General features: G+C 38.9%; 1 protein-coding gene across 4 annotated transcripts in view; it reads right to left on the minus strand.

Moving 5' to 3' along the window:
- Positions 1 to 1,152: 1,152 nt before the first annotated feature.
- The window catches only part of RAPGEF4 (Rap guanine nucleotide exchange factor 4), a 141,566-nt gene continuing 123,631 nt past the window's right edge, over positions 1,153 to 19,087 (minus strand). For 3 of the 4 annotated variants that reach the window (XM_054636579.2, XM_077181399.1, XM_077181400.1), the window contains 6 exons: positions 15,703 to 15,793; positions 13,429 to 13,479; positions 12,710 to 12,797; positions 12,313 to 12,377; positions 3,929 to 3,983; positions 1,153 to 2,411 (listed from right to left, as the gene is read on the minus strand). In XM_054636579.2, coding sequence (XP_054492554.1) covers positions 2,284 to 2,411; positions 3,929 to 3,983; positions 12,313 to 12,377; positions 12,710 to 12,797; positions 13,429 to 13,479; positions 15,703 to 15,793 — 478 coding nt within the window. In that variant the 3' untranslated portion in view covers positions 1,153 to 2,283. The remainder of the gene's footprint in view (positions 2,412 to 3,928; positions 3,984 to 12,312; positions 12,378 to 12,709; positions 12,798 to 13,428; positions 13,480 to 15,702; positions 15,794 to 19,087) is intronic. The other variant, XM_077181398.1, reaches the window with a different exon arrangement.

The following is a 19,087-nucleotide window of genomic DNA, read 5'->3' on the forward strand; positions in this document are numbered from 1 at the left end:
TACTTTGCTTCTGGGAAGATTCTGTATCTGAAAAAGCCATATGAAGTATATTCATTGAACAGCAGAAATAGAAATAAATATTTCTCACTTGAAATGACAAGACACAAATTTGTCTCTATATTATTAGCTGGTTTTCCTCTGAATCATCTTGAACTTCTATCAGACAGCAAAGTTAAAATAAATTATTTCATCATGCTGCAGAATATTTCTTAACTGTGTAATTCTTTCCTTTGCAGAATGCAGGTACCAAGCAGATTGTGGTTCTGTGTCAGCATTTCCTCACTGACTCTCAACTTTTGCAGAATTTGTTTTGACTAAAAGAATGTAATTATTTTTATAGATTAAAAAAAATTGTATGTGTTTACTGATTCCACCCAGTCCTGCTCAATGCCAAAAAAAATATGCTCTGTGTCCAAAGCAAAATGTAGACTATATCAATGAGGTAATTTCTGAAGCTTAATTATGAGATAATAGTTGCAACTTCTAATTTCAGGCTTAATCATTTTTATGACATCCAGCTTCACAGCGCAGAACCAGTGTGAATGCAATAGGAAAGACTTTTACCATTTGAACATCGTCATTCCCTTGGCATGCACTTGGCTGCCATCTGGGCTTGCCCAGCAGCAGTACAGCCATCCCCAGGAGCATTCAGGAGGGGAAAGGGCACATGCCAGACCACCCCTCCCTTCAGGGCTGCAGGCCCTGAGAGACCTCCCCGTGGTCATTGAACCCAGAGGTCTCTCAAGTGCCCTGTTAGCCAAGGTCTTGAGTTTGCTAACCTGAGGTAAAATCCTGCCCAAGATAAGATAGCGTGTAGTGCTCACATTAGTGACTGAGCAGGACAAATTAGTTAACTAAAATTAAGAATATATCCCTTCTTTATTTAAACCCTTCCAATTTAAATGTTTTCTCCTGAGAAACAAATGAGCTAATGAGACAGTGGTGTTGCGTCACTGCCTGACTGTCATCCCCGTGGCAGGGATGGATCTGACTGGCTTTAATCTCATCGTCCATCTCTCAGTGCACAAAGGCCAACTGCGGGTTTGAGGCCCAGCAAATGACAAGCCAAGTTTGATATATCAGCCAATTAGTAGCATGGGTATTTATGCAGGAATGAAGCTGAAAGTGCAAATAAGGCCAGTGACTAAACCCTTCCAGCAATTACATTTAATAAGGTACTGCATGTTATTTACAGAAAAGATAGATCACACAACTTCTACATGTAAATGCTCAGAGTGTGAAGACAAAAGCTGTACTCTCATAACATGCTAAAAATAAATAAACCAGAATTATTTTGGCACAATAACTATTACATAAATAAATATTCTAGAACATAATGAATTGACATTTATTTACAGTCTATTGAAAGTGCAAACAATTGGCTGAAAATTAAAATATTTGTAAATGTGTAAGACCAGAAGATGTGTTAACCAGCCAAGATTAATTCTAGCTGAAGTTTAAGGTTTTAATGTCCAGGAAAATATTCTCTTGAAATCCATTTGTGCATATTGTGCTCTTTTTGAACCAGTCCTTAGCTACCTTTAATGCTATTGATTTTGATGACCTTACTTTTTAACTGAATTTTGTAAAAACCTGATTGGTAATTTAAAAAGAAGGAGTAAAATGTAAACACTGATTAATCTATTTATCATTCAAATATTTTCAGTCCTGTCAATTTTCTGAAATGGCCACACTGCTTGTAGTAGTAGACAGTATGATTAAGACTAGGAATTTTTCTTAGTATTTGTTTGATTTAAAATGGAAATATTTGTAAGTCTTCTCTGAATGGAACTGTACCTTGGACCACTCTTGAAGCTACATTATTTCATCAGATCCTTACATCCATCTTCTGCTGAGGTCAAGAGCAGCTGAGCAAGCTAAACTGACAATCAGTTTTGGTCCTGACCTGAAGCATAAATCATAAAATACAGATTCTTAATTAAGGGAGAAGAATCCACTACCTACCTTAGAACTGTTGTAAGTTTTTGTGCATGTCCCACTAACTATTCTATCTTTTGCCTTTTTTAAAATCTGTATGAGATATCACTTACTATACTTCAAGATGAATTAACAGTTCACAACATGGCCACTCATACACCTACAGTGCATAAATTCTTCCTCAGCCAAAGTTCTTCAGCAGACTGGTATATTGTGCGTTGCCCAAGACCTTATGGTATGTTTTTGCTTATTTTTGTAGTGGCAGTGCAGTAGCAGAGAAAGTGAAGTTCTTAACAAGTGACCTTGAGAGGATAAAAGATCGTTTCTCATCATTGCTTCAAATGTTTATGCTCGGCGCGGTTCCAGTCGGTGAGACATCTGTGATAAAGTTCTCTGGTTGTCAATCACATTTAATTGCCGCACGTAGCTCCGAACATCCTGATGGTTTTTATTAGTTAGGGCTGCATCAGGATCTGGTGAAAGAGAAATGATGTAGGATTGATACACGTAAATGGACAAATGCCTGAACAAAATGCACAACTCCTTACCAGCTGTCACAGGAAAGACTAGATCCTGGCGAGTTAAAAAGGAAATATTTAGAAATTGCTCTCTTGGAAACCTTTTCTCCGTATCTGATGGTCTTTCTGGTTACTACCCCCACAAATTAACTTTTCTTTTGGACATCCTTGGCTACATTTACTAAAATTGATGGCCCTTGGTTACAGTTTGACACCTCACCTTATCAGTCATTAGCTATACATTATACAGCTAACAAGTACAATTTAAAGCTGCTCATTTGCTTTTGAACCAGGAACTTTCACAGATTCAAAATGTAATTGATTTCAGCTTCTTTTCATGCAATATTCTCATTTTAAATATTTGTATCAATGTAGTGCTTAGTGGCTGCCCCATTCAAGCCTCAGAATTTACTACCTGTTTACATTTCTTAACCACATTATACCTACTCCAGCAGCAGTTATGGAATACTACTGAGTCAAATTCTAAGTATCTTCAGCCCCATAGGAACAGCTTACAGTGTAATGTAATATGTGTTAGGTAATTTAAATTCAACTAAAAAATTATACTGAGGCATCTACATTACATTACACATGCACACACACAAAAACCATGGAATTTAGATCCAGTAGATCAATATACTGACATTTTGTTATATCATATATAATGAAAATCTGCTTCCATTTCTAAGTATGTGGAGGTCTCACTCATGCTTAATACATCAAAATTAAAGACACAAAGCCAGGAAGACCTGGATTGTGGAGGAAAAAAAAAATCTTTCTTAATTTCTAATGTTCTACAGAAATTTCTACAGATCTACAGTTAAGCTTTGACTCATATGGAAATAAACTATTTTTATAAAAATATAGTTTTATATTAGTTATTCTGTTGTTTGAGAAAGAGGAAGGGTACTGTGAGTCAAAATGGATGAAGTGCTGAGGAAATGTGCATGTGACTGAGACTGACAGTGCAGCTCGATGGGATGAGACCCACAGAGAAGCCTGTTTGACCATATATATAGCTCTGTCATCTTACATGGCCTCAAGAAGTTCTGGTAGTTATACTGACAAACAGGTTTTAAATTCACTGCCTTATGCAGTTATGTCATTTATAAAGGTCATGTCTCCAGACTGGTTTCATATTAAAACAGCATTTATCCAAGCAAGTATTTGTGTGCTGCTGCCTGCTAGACTTATTTCAACCACTTCTGAATCCAGTGTCTAATTTCAACTGGCTCTAATCTGACAGATGGGTAGAGACCTCACAGATATTTACATGCATGGAAAAGAGATAGAGGAGAAGGGGTTTATTAGAGCTTCCTGAAGGATATTTCGCCCTGTGAAACATCACAGGATCCAAACATGGAAGAATCGCTGGAAAGCAGGCTCTTGAGTTCTGGTACACACAGAATTAGTTGTAATTACTGTAGCTACTGATGATAATGCTGACAGTACAGATGTTGTAACACACTTACTGAAAGATTGGCTTCGGCAGAATTTCACTGTCCTGACAGTGTTGGCAATCATGCGCTGGAAGGAAAAGATGGGATGCAATCAGAGAACAAGCACTGTATTTCATCAGCATTCAAACGAAGCACCTCTGTGCCTGAGTGTGAAGACACATGCCAATAAAGGCAGTCATATGAATGAAAATATAATTTTAATGCTGCTACTTTAATGTATAGAGTGTGATTTGCATTTACACAGGCTTTAAATAAGCATGAGTATAATTTACATGCACTCAGAGAACTCTTTCCCTTGCTTGAATGCTGTAAAAGGCCCTAAGTAAGAATGAAAATCAGCCCCTTCAATGTGCATTTCTTTGATAACATCTCACCACATTAAAAAGTAAAAGGAATACCATGGTGTATATACACGTTAATTTAAAGACTATCAGCTCCTAACAGCAAGGCCATTTCTAGAATATATTCAGCAATTAAAGAGCTTTCACCTTTTATACAAACTTGAGTTTAAAATGCATTTTCCTGGAAGCTGACAGTGTAAATAAGCACATGAGGGTGATTCCACTGGCAGAATGCTCGGTTCACAGGTGAGAAGGCCACTGTCAGTACCGTGGCCTGCAGCCAAGTTTCATAAACAGACCTGTTACACAGTGTTACTTTGACCTGTTACACAGTGTTACTTTGCACAAGTATATCTAACTCAACCCGAAAAGTGGATTCACTTTTGGTGGACCCTTCTACTGACAGTTCACCAAAAAAAAGCAGAAGTCACTTCAGTCCTTCTTGGCTGTGCTTCCTCTTCAGCAAAAAAAACCCCATCATTTCATTCAATTCAGTTTCAATCAATACACTTGCTGCGATAAACCAGATGTTATTTTACAATAGATTTTTAAGAAAATAAATTAAGGTTAGTCATACAGCAAAACATTAGTTCTGGACTGTAGAATTTTAACTGATTTCTGTAATTAGCACCACAGAAATAATATACCCACCAGTATGGGGCAGAATTAGTTGTTCTACATAATGTCAAATAAACTAAAATTTCAGCAGTTAGCTAAATAGTTTGATTCAATCCCTGTAATAAGGACATTTGTTTCAGTTTCTTTTGCTTAAAAAAAGTAGAGGGAGGAAATGCTACTCCCTATCAGACTCTAATGTCTGTGTTCCAACACAGTGACATCTTCTAACACAGCCAGTCTCACCAGGCTGCTTCATACATTATGGAAATTTTGTGTGAGATTAACAAGCTAGTTAGCCATAAGCTCTCACAAAATGGAATTATATATCTCTTACTAGTGAACAAGAAAGCCTGGGGCATATGCTCCTCTAAATTCATTATAATCTTAAATGAAATCACAATTATAATCTTAAATGAAAATGTTACAAATTAACTAAGCTTGTGGAATCTCTCATTCCAGAATGGGAAGCACCAATGTAAGACATTCCTTACACACACAATGGATAATCTCACACAGTTTAATGTACTATCAAGCATACAAAAATGTGTCAGTTGGTCAGCGTAAGAAACGCTACTGATATATGAGGGCCTAAATGTTTGTGGATAACACCTTGTATTAGCAAATGAAACTGATCTAAAATATGTTATTTCTAAAACACATTTTCCCAAAAGATCTAGGGAAGCCAGATCTGGATCTGCTTATGTTATTCCTAAAGTTATATGTATCTACGTGTATAATTCAAGTAAGTGTAAATTTTATCCTAATGTAATTTTCATACCTCTTCAAGCCACTATTACTATGCAGATTCTCTAGGGCCCTTACCTTGCAAACATCCTCACAGGTGCTTAGCATTAAGCATGTGAATAAACTCCACTGACTTCAATGGAACCTCTTAAATACTCAAGGTAACTGGGCTGAGACAGAACACACTGCATGGAAGAGTGTCTGTTTTTCACTCTAACCCAGTCAAATATAAGTCAAAACAACACAAGCATATAAAAATGACTGTTTCACACTTCTGTGGCTTCATATTTGGCTCTGTTATGTGATGCTGCTATTTTGATTTATACCAGTTCAAAAAATACTCATCTACAATAACTGTTTCAAGGAGAGATCATAAAGCTGAACTGCACCAGCCAACACAATGAAGTTTCAAGACTGTCTACCTTCAAAGGAAGCTTTGCTAAGAACACTTCATTTTCAGGAAGATACCTAGTTTTGTTTGATGTGCTTTCTAGATGGATTGTTAATACACACCCTAATTTTTCATACCCGTAAGTATTTAGGTTTTGAAGCCTCATCTCATAATAATCCTTGGAGTTGTTATTATTTAGTTTCATACGTGAAAACTTAGATTTATCCAAAAAAGTGTTCTTTGGAATAATTTTACTCTTTTTTCTCTTGTGGTGAGTTTGTTCTCAAAAAAAGCAGAACATCCAGAATAAATACTGTAATGCAGTACTGTACTGAAAGAAAAATTATGGGTATGTAGTGAAGGTTTTTAAAAAAAGTTTTTGCTATTTTCAAATTTGCCATTATGTGGCCTCTTCTAGGCAAGGAAAAATAGAAGTGGCAATGGACTTGTCTGACTTCTGGTTAAAGGCTGAACTGCCTGGCTTCCTTCAGTTGGCTGAAAGACTTCATTTTAAAGGGTTCCTTTGCCTTTTCCTGAGGATGATGTGATTCTATCTGTGCATTCAGAATTATCCTGGCAATGATGAAATACAAACCAATGAGGAACTGAGTGTTAAGGCTGAATAAATGTGGCCCAAAGACAGCATCACAAGCCAATGGGGAGATTCTGAAGCATTATGTATCTTTGAAGAGCTCTTTTCACACTATTTTTTTCCAAGTGTTGTGCTACGGTCTCATAATGTCTAAGCTCCTAACAGTTCCTTTTTGTAAGGTACAAAGTGAACAGAAAAACAGGTTATGAAACAAAGTGAAATTTCCATTCCCAAATCTCATAGATAAGTTAGATTGCCTTCTTTTGATGCAAGAAAACTAGAAACATGGACAGAAAAAATGTTCAGATGGAAGTTTAATTGCCTGCTCCTTACAGTTTTTCTTCAAATAGAGGATTACCTCTAGTCAATGCCTGCAAAGATTAACCTCTGTTTACTCACAGTGCTAAGCAAGACCACTATCAAAAAGCCATACAAACCTAAATTTGGATCTTTCTGAAACAGAACCAACTGCATAATATAATAAATAATGGCTACTACCAGCATGCTGTGTATACACAACAATACCCTTTCAAGTTTTACAGTTTGGAATTGTGGCTGCAGGCCAGCACATTATCTTCAAATCCATTCCAAACCCAGGTTGCTAAATATTATAAATATTCATATAAGCTATTGAAAACTACTAAGGGCATTAGTCACACACTTTTTGCATAATCTTTATGTTCCAAAAATTAAAGAATGTTTGCCCCCTTTTTTTGCATATGGATAAGAGTGTGAATTTCCTTTTGTTCATCTCCACAAAACCTGAAAACAAATATGCACAAATTCTCTAATCCTATTTTCTCACCTGAAGGGTGAAGAGGCTTGACAAAAAGAAGTATTAGTGGTCAGCACCATGACACTGTCTTGTGCTGCCATGGCAGGTCAGCACTTCCAGAGCTTTTTCCTGACTTCTGCTCCCTCTACAGGAGTTATTCCTGAGATAATGCTGGGTAATGTCATATGGATAAGTTGCCACAGTAAGTAATCTTTGTTCAGGCTCTCTGATGATTTCAGAAATGGCACTGATAAAGTTCCTAATTAATTGAATCTTCCCTTTGTCTATGAATACAAAATTCTGTACTGACAGTCAGAGTGCAATTAGGCAGCTGAGGCTTGAAAGAAAAAAATCAGTAAGTGGTCAAGAGTATGAAATATTGCCTGTTCCTAAGGAAAGTCATGCTCAGTACTTTCCTCACTTTCCTCTCTCTTCTTTCTCTGCCAAGACCTAATTCTAGGAAAGCACTTACAAATTTTTTCTAAATATTTAGTTATAAAAGCAGTGTCACTTAAATGGTGTATATTGCCATGTGCCTTCCAAACTAAAACTACAGTATTTAAAAAGCTTTAAAAGTTTTGCTCCTCTGTAATAAATATGCCTTCAGTTATTACATAGATGAGTCTTCTGAAGGCTCATTTACAACTAACATGTACTATCAAGTCACCAGGGGAGAAGAGATGTAGGTGGTTTGGTATCATGTCATATATGCCAAACTAGAATGTATATCTGAGCAACACCATGGTGGAAACAGCTTCTTGCAGTGAGATAAGTAAAAGACATTCAATACTTCTCTTAAAACATGTCTTGTTTGCTATTGAAGACAAAGCCTTACACTACAATGACCAGTAATTTAGTAATTTAGTAATTTTGCCTACTTATTGACAAATGTATAAATAACATTTTTCAGGCTGGATTTTAAGGCTTCATGCAATGGCATGAGTAAAGAGCACAAACACAGTGCAAATACAAAGACTAAGAGCATACCTATTTCTGACATGTTCAGTACTGTTTACCCACAACTTGTATAAACCAAATGGGTCTGTTTACAAACTTCCCTCTTTACCCATAGCTGTGATTTTGCCACATGTGGTTACTCTCTTCCCTGGCTAGGTGTCCCTGTCCTCCCACTCCTCACAGCCTCCTCCAGATAAGGCATCTGTGGGAATCAGAAGATGGGGAAGGGGAAGAAAGAGCAGGCAGTCACAAAGGCAGCAGCAGGTAAAGCTCAGCAATGCTCTGCAGAGTGATGTCCCCTTACTACTGCCAATACCACAGTTCTGTCACTCCACCACTGAAAAGATCAATATATAGGAAAGAGTAGCAGGAAAAAATTGACTCAGTCTTTTTCTTTGTTAGCTTGAGTTGCTAAAAAAGACTAGGCTAATGTGGCTCAACACCATCTGTCTGTTTTCCCCTTCTTCTCTAGATAATTTTGTTCAATTTGAAAAAAGAACCCAGAGTTTTCAAACACAAGAAAGCTCCTACCAATTTTCTGTGAAAACAGATGGCTGTGGACAAGAGAAAGATTGTGTAAGTGCCCTCCTGTCTCCTTCAGGAAAAAGGCTGTAGTGCAAGTTCCTATGTTATGACAAAAGCCTATTCACACAGAATTCCCCAGCCATGAAGAAACAACACATGCCCCAGCCACAAGGAGAGATCTGAGCAGAGCTCAAGCAGCCATGAAACACAAATGTTTAGGAAACCAGGCCTTGCTGTTTCTGGCACTCAGGGAGCTCTGGGCTCAGACACTGCCTGACAGCTTCTGCATGTTTTAAGATGCATAATTTAATATAAATAATAACAAAAACATTGCAAAACAGGAAAGATTTAAAAGAAGCTGTTTCAGCTGAAGAGATGCCACTAGATCAAACTTCTACTTTTGGCTGCCAGTTACAGGAATAAAGTTGTCAGCAGCACATCAGCTGTCGGGATCAGGGCTCTGTGGTGAGAATGCAGACGTGATGCCAGAGGCTGTTCTCAGTTTCATCACTGTGCTTACATGGGAGTCAGAGGGACCCACCTCCTCCAGTGGCAAGTGGCACCACCAGTGGCAACTACCCAGTTATTTTTATTCATAAACTTCAGCAAGCATAAAAGGAAACAATCTTCCAAAGAACCAAGATATTTCAGAAACATCAGTAAGAGTGGCTCCCAGCAATACTCTAAGGAATCTCCATCTGCTTATGACAGAACATCATGTAGCAGAACAAACAGACAGCAACAACAAATGGCAGGACATGATTCCTGTGAAAAATCTGGTTCCTATTTTTCTCCTGAAAATGGCGGAGTAACATCACAAAAACACCTTGGGCTTATACTTATTTAAAAGAGAGGAGAATTTACCTGAGAGTTATCTGACTGAGTGGTCTTGTCTTCACAGTTTAATATCTGGCAATTATGTGTGGATATGACAGTTTTAAGCTTAACGCAAGTAGGCGGCAGCGACTGAGGTTTAACAGTGGGCTTTTCTTCTTTGCTTGACCTGATGACACATGCAAAAAGCTAAAAACTGCCAGGTCCACAGTAGGATTTGAACGAATTATGTGGGTGGAATTTGAATACAGGTTGCTCTGAACAGCTACGGGTTGAGAAAGGCAGTAAAAGCACCTAGAAGCATGCAGAAGAGCTAGTGAAGAACAATAAAGAGACGAAAGATATACTTGCAGTAAGGCTTGGAGAAAAAGCAGAGTGAGCTTTTAGGTAGAATACCAACCAAAGAAAGGCTTAGAATACTAAAAAAGGAGAATGTTTCCCTTTCTGGTGAGTTGAGGAACATGAGACATAATACTGATTCCGTAAAAAATATGCAGCATCAAAAATGCACTAACTGATCTTCACATTCCTCTCCTAAAGAAAATTATCAAAACTCAGATTACTGGTACTACATTCTTGCAGTATAAAACATTATTTAAAACTTTTCAGTGCTACCAGTAAACTCTTTTTCTGGGGGTAACATTCTTTTGAAGATAAGACAATGTGCAGACCAAGGTAAAGAGGGCAGACCTGCAGCAACTTAGATATAGATCAGTTTAAGCTGCTATAAAATTCACTCTTGGCCTTGTGAGTGCCAAAATGTGGTACAGAGTGGTGCAGAACTATTCTTAAATGACAAGCCTCTGTTGAACCTCTGTCTATGGGAAGTGCTTACAGGAGGACTCCTCCCTCCTGTAGTGGCTTTCACACAAAATGAGGCATAAAGAGCTTGAAGCACAGAGCTCTGAGGCCAGTGGATGTACTGGCTCTTCTGGCTCAGGAGGTGTAAACAGGCCAAGTGAGGTGGAGATGATGGAGCCAGCCACAGAACCATGGCTATAGCAATGCAGCTGCCATCCATTCTGGTTTGGAGGTGTTCCAAGCAAGTCTGAGATCCCTTTTGTGTTCCCCAAAGTATTTACTATCTATACTATACCTAATTAAATTCTATACCTAATTAAAACAGGCAGTGCAGAAAAAAAGTCCTTTTCTGCAGGTAGAATGCTCAAGGCCTTTGGAAGGAGATGGCAACACAGTCTGCATATGCAATTACAGAATGCCATTATTGCAAAGTGAGGTCAGGCCCTTACTCAGGCATTAGCACTGCCTTTACTTACAAAATGTCTCATCTTAGTGAAGGGGTATTTTCAACCAAGGACAGAGGCTGTCCTGGAGCTACAGATTAAAATCTAAGAGATTTCACTCAGAGTGATGATCACTTTTCTGTGAAGTCTTTTAAAGAGCTTAAAGTACTCCTTTTTTCCCCTCTGCAGTTATCAGCGCTCAGAGGGTCAGACAAACGCCTCCACAGTGCAGTGGAAATAACTGGAGTTATGTAACTCCAGTGGAATGGAGTGGTTCTGATTACTGTACTACTAAGAACAAGCACATGTAGGTGCCAGAGGAAATATGCTCTAGCATGGCTGCTGAATGGCTGAGAGGAAACGGCCTCAAGTTGTGCCAGGGGAGGTTTAGATTGGATGTGAGAAAAAATTTCTTCACTTTGAGGGTGGTCAGGCATTGGAATAGGCTGCCCAGGAAGGTGGTGGAATCACTATGCCTGGAAGTGTTCAAAGAGGACGTGGATGTGGTACTCAGGGACAAAGTTTACCGGGGAACCCAGTGGTGCTGGGCTAAGAGTTGGATTCAGGGATCTTGGAGATCTTTTCCAACCTTAGTGATCCTGTGATTCTACTATTGACTGCCAGAACAGTAAGTCAGGTTAGGTTTTCCTATGCAGATGCCATAGCTGGGTTTGGCTAATGCAGGTTCTCAGATCCAGGTGTCATTAACCACACTAATGAGGAACATGACCCTAGCAACCAAGAAAATGTCTTCTCACTGCTGAGAAACTCAAGTTTCAGTTGAGACTTCTGCAATGGAAAGTTGCCTGCCTGCAGTTTTTGACAATGGTGTTTGAAATTATAACAGCTTTTGTGCAGGACTTATATCAGATTTGAGCATGCTCTAGCCTTTTATCATTGATTCTCCTTTCCAGTAGGAAAGCAATCAAGCCACAGACATCTCCTTTCATTAGTGAAGGGAAAGAAGAAATATATGTTGTGCAAGTTCTTTGCAATGCTTTTTTCATTCTCCAAGGAGCAATGCAGAACTATCCCAGCCTGAGGCAGTTCAGGCCTGTTTGAAGGAACAGCATTAAAAATCACAGGTTGGTCCCACACTGTTAAAAAGTGTCTCTAACAGCTCTGCTTCCTGTCCCTGATGCTCCCTCTCCTAGGAAACATTTTGGCTGTGCATGGGTCAGTTTATTCTCCACCTCTGTGAGGTTTTCCAGAAAACCAGAGGCCCCAGGCTCTGTGTACAATGCAGGCTATTTTTGCCAGGTCTTGGTCCTGCCTTCATTCTCCCTAGCCCTGACAGTCACTGTTGAGAAGTTCACTCTTGAAGAGGTGAATAGGGAGGTATTTTTAAGTTTCCTTTCAAATATGTCATACATACCATTTTTTCGAAGTTTACTAGATTGTCAGTGAATGTCTTGTTTCCCTCATGAGTAAACGTCATGTCTGTATAGAAATAAAAAACACATAAAAGCCCATTTCTGAATCATGACCATACAAAATAGCAGAATGTTTTATCTACCCTTACAAAAATTGTAGCAGCTGTAAAGTAAAAAATTTAGGTTTTAATGTGCAGCATTTTTAAGTAATAAAAATGAGGTATGATATTCAGATGTACAAAAGCAGTTTGTCTTGTCTCTGTATCGTGCTTTTCATAATGGAAAAAGATCATACCTCACACTGAGATTGATTTTTGCTTTTTCTTGCTGCTACTCTTATCCTTCAGATATTTGACAAATAGCTCTCAACTTAATAATTCTGGTAACATCCAAGCTTACCTTTTATAAGCAGTGGCATGAAAGGAATTATTGGAGGGTCCAATTTAGCTACAGTCAGTCTGTAGGCCCTATGGTTTCTTGATGGATCCTTACAAAAAAAGAGAAATCAAATAATTACTAATATGTATTATTATATGTATCAAGACACTATATACATTAATTTAGATGTCATGGTATTTATTAAAAACATTATTTTTTCCTGTGACTTTAAAAGTGCATCTGCAAATTCAGACACCTTTTATCATTCTCCCCGACTGGTTACACAATGAGAATGCAACCACTAAACACAAACATTTTTTCATGCCAAATACCTAGGTTAGATATGATTACAAAAACATTCTTCATAAAAGAAACCATATATTTTTTCATCCCTCCTTACAGCTGCAGATCCAGTTTTTCATATGTTGTAGCAGTAAAATGTATTGCCTGGAAAAATCCAGCTTGAAAAATAGCATTTCCCATATGTACTATTGGAAAACAAGTGATAAAGCTTTTCTGAGTTCCCAGATTAACTTTGAGTGGTACATAAGTTCTCTCAGAGTAGGTTCCTAAGAGTATAATTTATTAGTCATACATACTTGTTTTAGCAGCTCTAAAATGGGATCATAAACTTCTTAAAGTCAAACAAGGACATATAAAATGTTCTGAATCAAGGAATTCAAATCAGAAACTGAATTATCTCAGATTGTGCATAGAATAAGGGATCTATTGCTATTCACCATTAAGCTTTCAAACTCTGCATAGATCTTCTTGAACTTGCTTGGGAGTTTCTGTTAATAAAAACAAAAATAGCAAACCTTAATTAAATCTGATCAGTGCAGTAATTTTACTGTAAATGCTAGTTCCTTCTACAACGCCCTAAGTCAGGAAAGTGCTCTTTTTTTGCCAGATATTTCTAACAATGTGCTAATCTAAAATACAACATGTTTCCTAGCAACCAGATTAAAAATAGAGACGGGACCAGCCATGAAACCTGGATCCTGATTTAAACCCTGACTTGAATTTAGTCCTTTGGGATGTTTAGATTCAGATTTTTGTTTGGCTCACATAGCAATCACTGAATTCAGAATGTAAGGGGAAATTCATGTGGATGCTTTCAGGACATCCCTGATTATAGCTATCTGAAAATATAATTTACACCCAGCTTGCACAGGGGCTGATCAGTTTAATTATTCATACCTATGATGAACTGCCCTTGCAAACATTCATATTCAGGCCTGGGCATTTCCAGGTTTTTTTTGCTCATGCTGATGCATTTATTAGAAAAATTCTTGACATGCTCAGCAGCAAAGGTCCTCCGTCACTTTCTGGGGTACAAATTAATGAATATTTTTTCAGTCCACAATACCTACACAAATAAATAATGGTCAGTTGATCATGCAATGATTGAGATGAGATGGGCTTTACTAAACACTCTTTCCCCCTCATGCATAGTACGTTACACAGATTAAATAACTTTACTCTAAATACTATAAGATATGTTATAAATTGGTTTCAAAGATCACTGTAATTTTTTTACGTACCATCAGAACATGTCAGTTATTTTTAGTAAGAAATTTCTCTGTATTTGCTGAGTTTTTCAGACTACTATTACCAGTAGATAACATTAAAAATTAATAGAGACTTTATAGTGCAGAAATTATTTTTTGCAATACTTTCTACATTTGAAGTGTGTACCCTAGCAAGCTATTTACACTGTGCCACAGCAAGGGCCTAATTTTTAATGATGTGTGTCAACAACTGTGTGCCTAGTTTGCATATGCATGCAGATTAGGTATTTGTGAAGTAAGTGGTATAATTGGACATTTGCACCTGCAAATATCTAATTTCTGCATGCAACTAATATAAATGCATGAAATATAAAAAAAAATTAGGTCTTGGTATGTTCGTCTTTAAGTATTTTCTGTATATATCTGGCTAAAAATCAAATTGCAGAAATTCTCTTGTTAAAGCAACTGCTCTACAGAACCAGAGTGTGATAACATTTCCATGATCTCAAGTTAATCCTCCACATGTACAAATGATCTGTGCCCCCTCACCAGCTCAGACTTAGTGCTGATTTCAGATTGCTGTATGTAGTATATACATTGAATTCCTTCTTCTCTAGTCCTGCACTGTCTCAGCTCTCCCAACTCCTCTCAGTATCCACAAATAAAGGCTCATTATTTTGAGAAAGAGAAAATCTTTGCCTGTAGCACTGATTTGATATGATAAATGTACTTTTGAAAACAGAACTGGTGTACCCTCAGACATGTTAGTCTGATCTCCTGTGTAAGAGCACATTTTTAAAGGTGTTCATATTTTGCTTTCAGTTGCATCAATAACCTCAGTCATGCTAATTATTTTGAATTTCTAATGAACAAAATGTGTGCACATTTAAATCTGTACTGCTTTTGATATCCAGTATGTTCTCAGTGGCTACACTGTGCTGGACACTGCACCCTTTTTATACCCTCATACAAAAGAACAAAGCCACAGAAAAAGGTGGAAGCTCTGAGAATGAAGACCAAAATGCCAGTAAGCGTGGAAATGCATGTCAGAGAGAAAACCAGAACTGGTTAGGACAAACCCACATTTTAACAGGGCAACAGAGTCCCTGTGGAGATCAGAAAATAATATGTATAAACAAAGGATGAATTTAAGAGAATTATCAGTGGACTGATCTCACTGAACCACCAGTAAAGTGAAGGCACACAGAGGATGGGCTGACCTAAGAGGTTAGCTGGCTAGCTTGCTCATCCTGTTGGGCAGTTTAGCTCAGCAACAGGAGCCACTGTTGTCACTCTTGTTAACTCCTGTGAGTATTCAGCATGTCCATGGGTGTACTATTCTGCCTTACTAATAAATACATAAGCCTTAGCTAAGGCTTATGGTCAGGAGCTGAATTAGTAGATCTAGCTTTATCAATAATAAAGGCCCAATTCACATTTTTGCTAACTACAAGCACAAGTCCCCCTCAGGCTTCCTGGAATAGGATTTTAGCAAAGACTTACCTCCCACGTTAATGAGAGACGGCTCACAGCAACATTACTCAGCCCCATAATAATAGCGAAAAAGGAATTCAGATTTTTGTATTCTTTACAGCTGAAACACAAAGGTCCAGGTTTTAAGTTGTATATATCAGTCAGAGCAGTACTTATGACTACCTTAAGAGAGCTGAACCGAGGCATCTAGCACTGAATTTAGGCAGTCCTGGCCAGCATGCCTGTGGACACCTCTTTTCCAATGTGTTAGCACTTCACCACACTCTGCAGACTTCTTTCCCTTCCCTCCTAAAATGACCTCCCTTCTTTCTACTTCACTGGGTGCCAGCTTCTGCAAGGAATTCTAGTCTTTGAACCAATTCTCCACCCAGAAACACAGTCCTGAAACTGGGCTCAATTCAGTCCCAAGGGATACCAGAAACAGTGTAAACAACTGTTTATAACTTCATTTGCTGCAGAACTTGCTGACAGCTCCTGAACAACTAATGAATGCTTGAAGCTCTCCTTAGGCAATCTTCATTGCAGTTTACAGGGCCACTGAGTCTTTTTAAAGGGAGAAGACCAGCTGTCTAGAGATGTCCCATGCCAGTGACCTCTCCTGCAGTATAGGATTTCTATTCCTTACAGATTCTGGGACGTCTAGTATGTTTCAGGAAAAGAGCAGCCATTTGTTACCAGCTTCATTAAAGAGGTCCTGGGCAAAAGGAGCTCCAGGTCCCACTCCATCTCTAATGCACAGAAGGATTTTGCTATCAGGCAGGAAAAACTGTAACATGTAATTGAGTGCTATGGAAGATCCAACATGTCATATGAAGGAGTAGATACAATCTGATGGGCACAGTCAACACAACTGCTCAGCTGGGTCTGCATCAGGGTCTCACTGATTCAATAGGAAGGGAAGAGATAAAACAAAGCCTATCAGAAAAAAACCTCACAAAACTGCATCTCACTGTGTTTTTGCAAATAATCTCTTATTTTTCTCAGCTGATGTGCCAATATCCAATTTCAGCACCTCAGTCTCTGTTTCTTCAGCTGTGAGTGGCTTTCCTTAGGGGTTGGTATTGAGACTGTTGGGGCTTAGCATCTCTGTCAGTGTCATGGCCAGTGGGTTTGAGTGCACCCTCAGCAGGGTTGCTGATGACACCGAGCTGTGTGGCGCAGTTGACACGCTGGATAGAAGGGATGACATTGAGAGAGACTTTGACAGGCTTGAGAGTTGGGGCTGTGTGAACCTCATGAGATTCAACAAGGCCAAGTGTAAAGTCCTGTACCTGAGTTGGGGCAATCCCAAGCACAAACACAGGCTGGCTGAAGAATGGATTGAGAGCAGCCCTGGGGAGAAGTACCTGGGGGTGCTGGTGGACAAGACTCTTACATGAGCTGATAATCTGTGCTTGCAGCCTCAAAAGCCAACGATGTCCTGGGCTGCAGCAAAAGCACCATGGCCAGCAGGCCAAGGGAGGTGGCTCTCCCCTGCTGTTCTTGTGAGGCCCTACCTCCAGAGTTGGGTCCAGCTCTGAGACTCCAACATATGAAGGACATGGATCTGCTGGAGTGAGTGCAAAGGAGGGCACTGATGTGGTGAGACACTGAACAGCCTGCCCAGAGAAGTTGTGGCTGCTCCATTCCTGGAAGGGATCAAGACCAGGTTGGATGGGGCTTTAAGCAACCTGGTCTAGTGGAAGAATGGGCTGTTCCTGCCCATGGCAAGGGGGTTGGAACTTGATGATCTTTACAGTCCTTTCCAAACCAAACTATTCTATGATTCTGTGATTTACCAGGAAAACTTTAACAAGATCCAATCTATGATTCCCATATTTTTAATTCATCATTGAAGCTCTTTGATCCTCTGAGGTATCCTTAGCTTCAGACAAAATTAGTGCAATCATCTCATCCTACTGGACTTCATAATTGCCACATCATCCTATTCTCCACCATCCATACCATTCTATTCTTTCTGTACCTTCATTTTACCAGATTTGGATGTATTGAGTGAGTGAGTCCTTGAGATCTCGGCCTCACTTGTGTCTGCACTGTGTGAATACTGAGCATGTGAATAAATGATCTCTCCCATATGCTGGCTTGTCTGTTGGGAGATTGATGCCCTCTCAGATCTTCTGGCAGAGCTGCTCACACAAATTCTCCCACATCAGATTAGTGACAGTGAGCAAAGGTAGAATGGATAAACTGAAATGCTAAAGCTACACCAACTTAATCTACTAGTACAGGTCAGGGAGTGCCTCATTAGTGGATCTGAGGGGAGATAAAGATGAAAAGCAGGCAGGATAGGCTGTCAGTGATAACCTCTTCCCTAGGCACAAGTAAATCCATAAAGAGATACCTGTCCACAGCCCATGACAGGATTAGGAATAAATTATGTCAGGGTAAAATAATTAGTAACACACAGCACTAGTGCTCAAACAAAGTAGGCAGCTGCAACTGTATCTGCAATATTTAATTTGAATCCATCTTCATATTAAAAAGAAAATATTTTGCCAAATACGCTGTTAAGGAATACAATTTGACAAAGTCCCAGTTAAAATCCATATAGATACATGATGCTCTACCTCAGATATTCAGTAAATTCTACAGGGACTACTATAAATAGCTCAGTTCCAGATAAAGGACCCCTGTAAGGCACTAGACAAAATGCTCCATCGCTCTACTGCATATAAACTCCATGTAAAATGTCAGAAAGTGGATCCTCTAAAGCACCACAAAGCACCACCTCAAAGCAGAGGTCGCTCTGCCTCACAGAATGGACTGTACCAGAAAAATCTTCTTGTTAGGACGAATAGCAAACACACACATACACTCTCTGGTCTCCAAAACAAACGTGTATGTGGTTAAAGTCTCTTCGTACTTACACAAGCATATTCATCTTGCCATTTTCTCTATAAACACACATTTCAGAGATTTCTCACAGGCTCCTTGGGCTTATAACATATGCACATGTACACAAAGAATGATTTTCAAAAACTGAATGAAAGTGTCTGAGTACACTGATACACAAGAAGGCTGCTAAATAGCCTGTGGATATATCTGCAAAGAGGAAATACACACAAACTGCATTTGCAGACATCCATAAGAGTATGTGCAAGCATATCCCAGAAGGACTTTCTTATACAATTAATATGGGAAGAACTCACTGTTGGAAATACAGTTAACTTCTCCCCTTTGTTTGAAAGTTTATTCCTACAATAACTGGAGAAGAGATGAACCTGGTAACCTCTACATCCTTTTCCAGCAGATGCTGAGGTGACATGGCTCCTGGAACTGAAAGCACATGTGCACAGCACTTGGAGCCAGCACTTGGCCTTGTGCTTGCCTGCACAGACTGGGAGCACACATCAAGGGTGCATGGGGTGGCAGACACAAAATGATGTGCCTTCTG

Source organism: Agelaius phoeniceus, chromosome 7, assembly GCF_051311805.1.
Source record: "Agelaius phoeniceus isolate bAgePho1 chromosome 7, bAgePho1.hap1, whole genome shotgun sequence".
NCBI lineage: Eukaryota > Metazoa > Chordata > Aves > Passeriformes > Icteridae > Agelaius > Agelaius phoeniceus.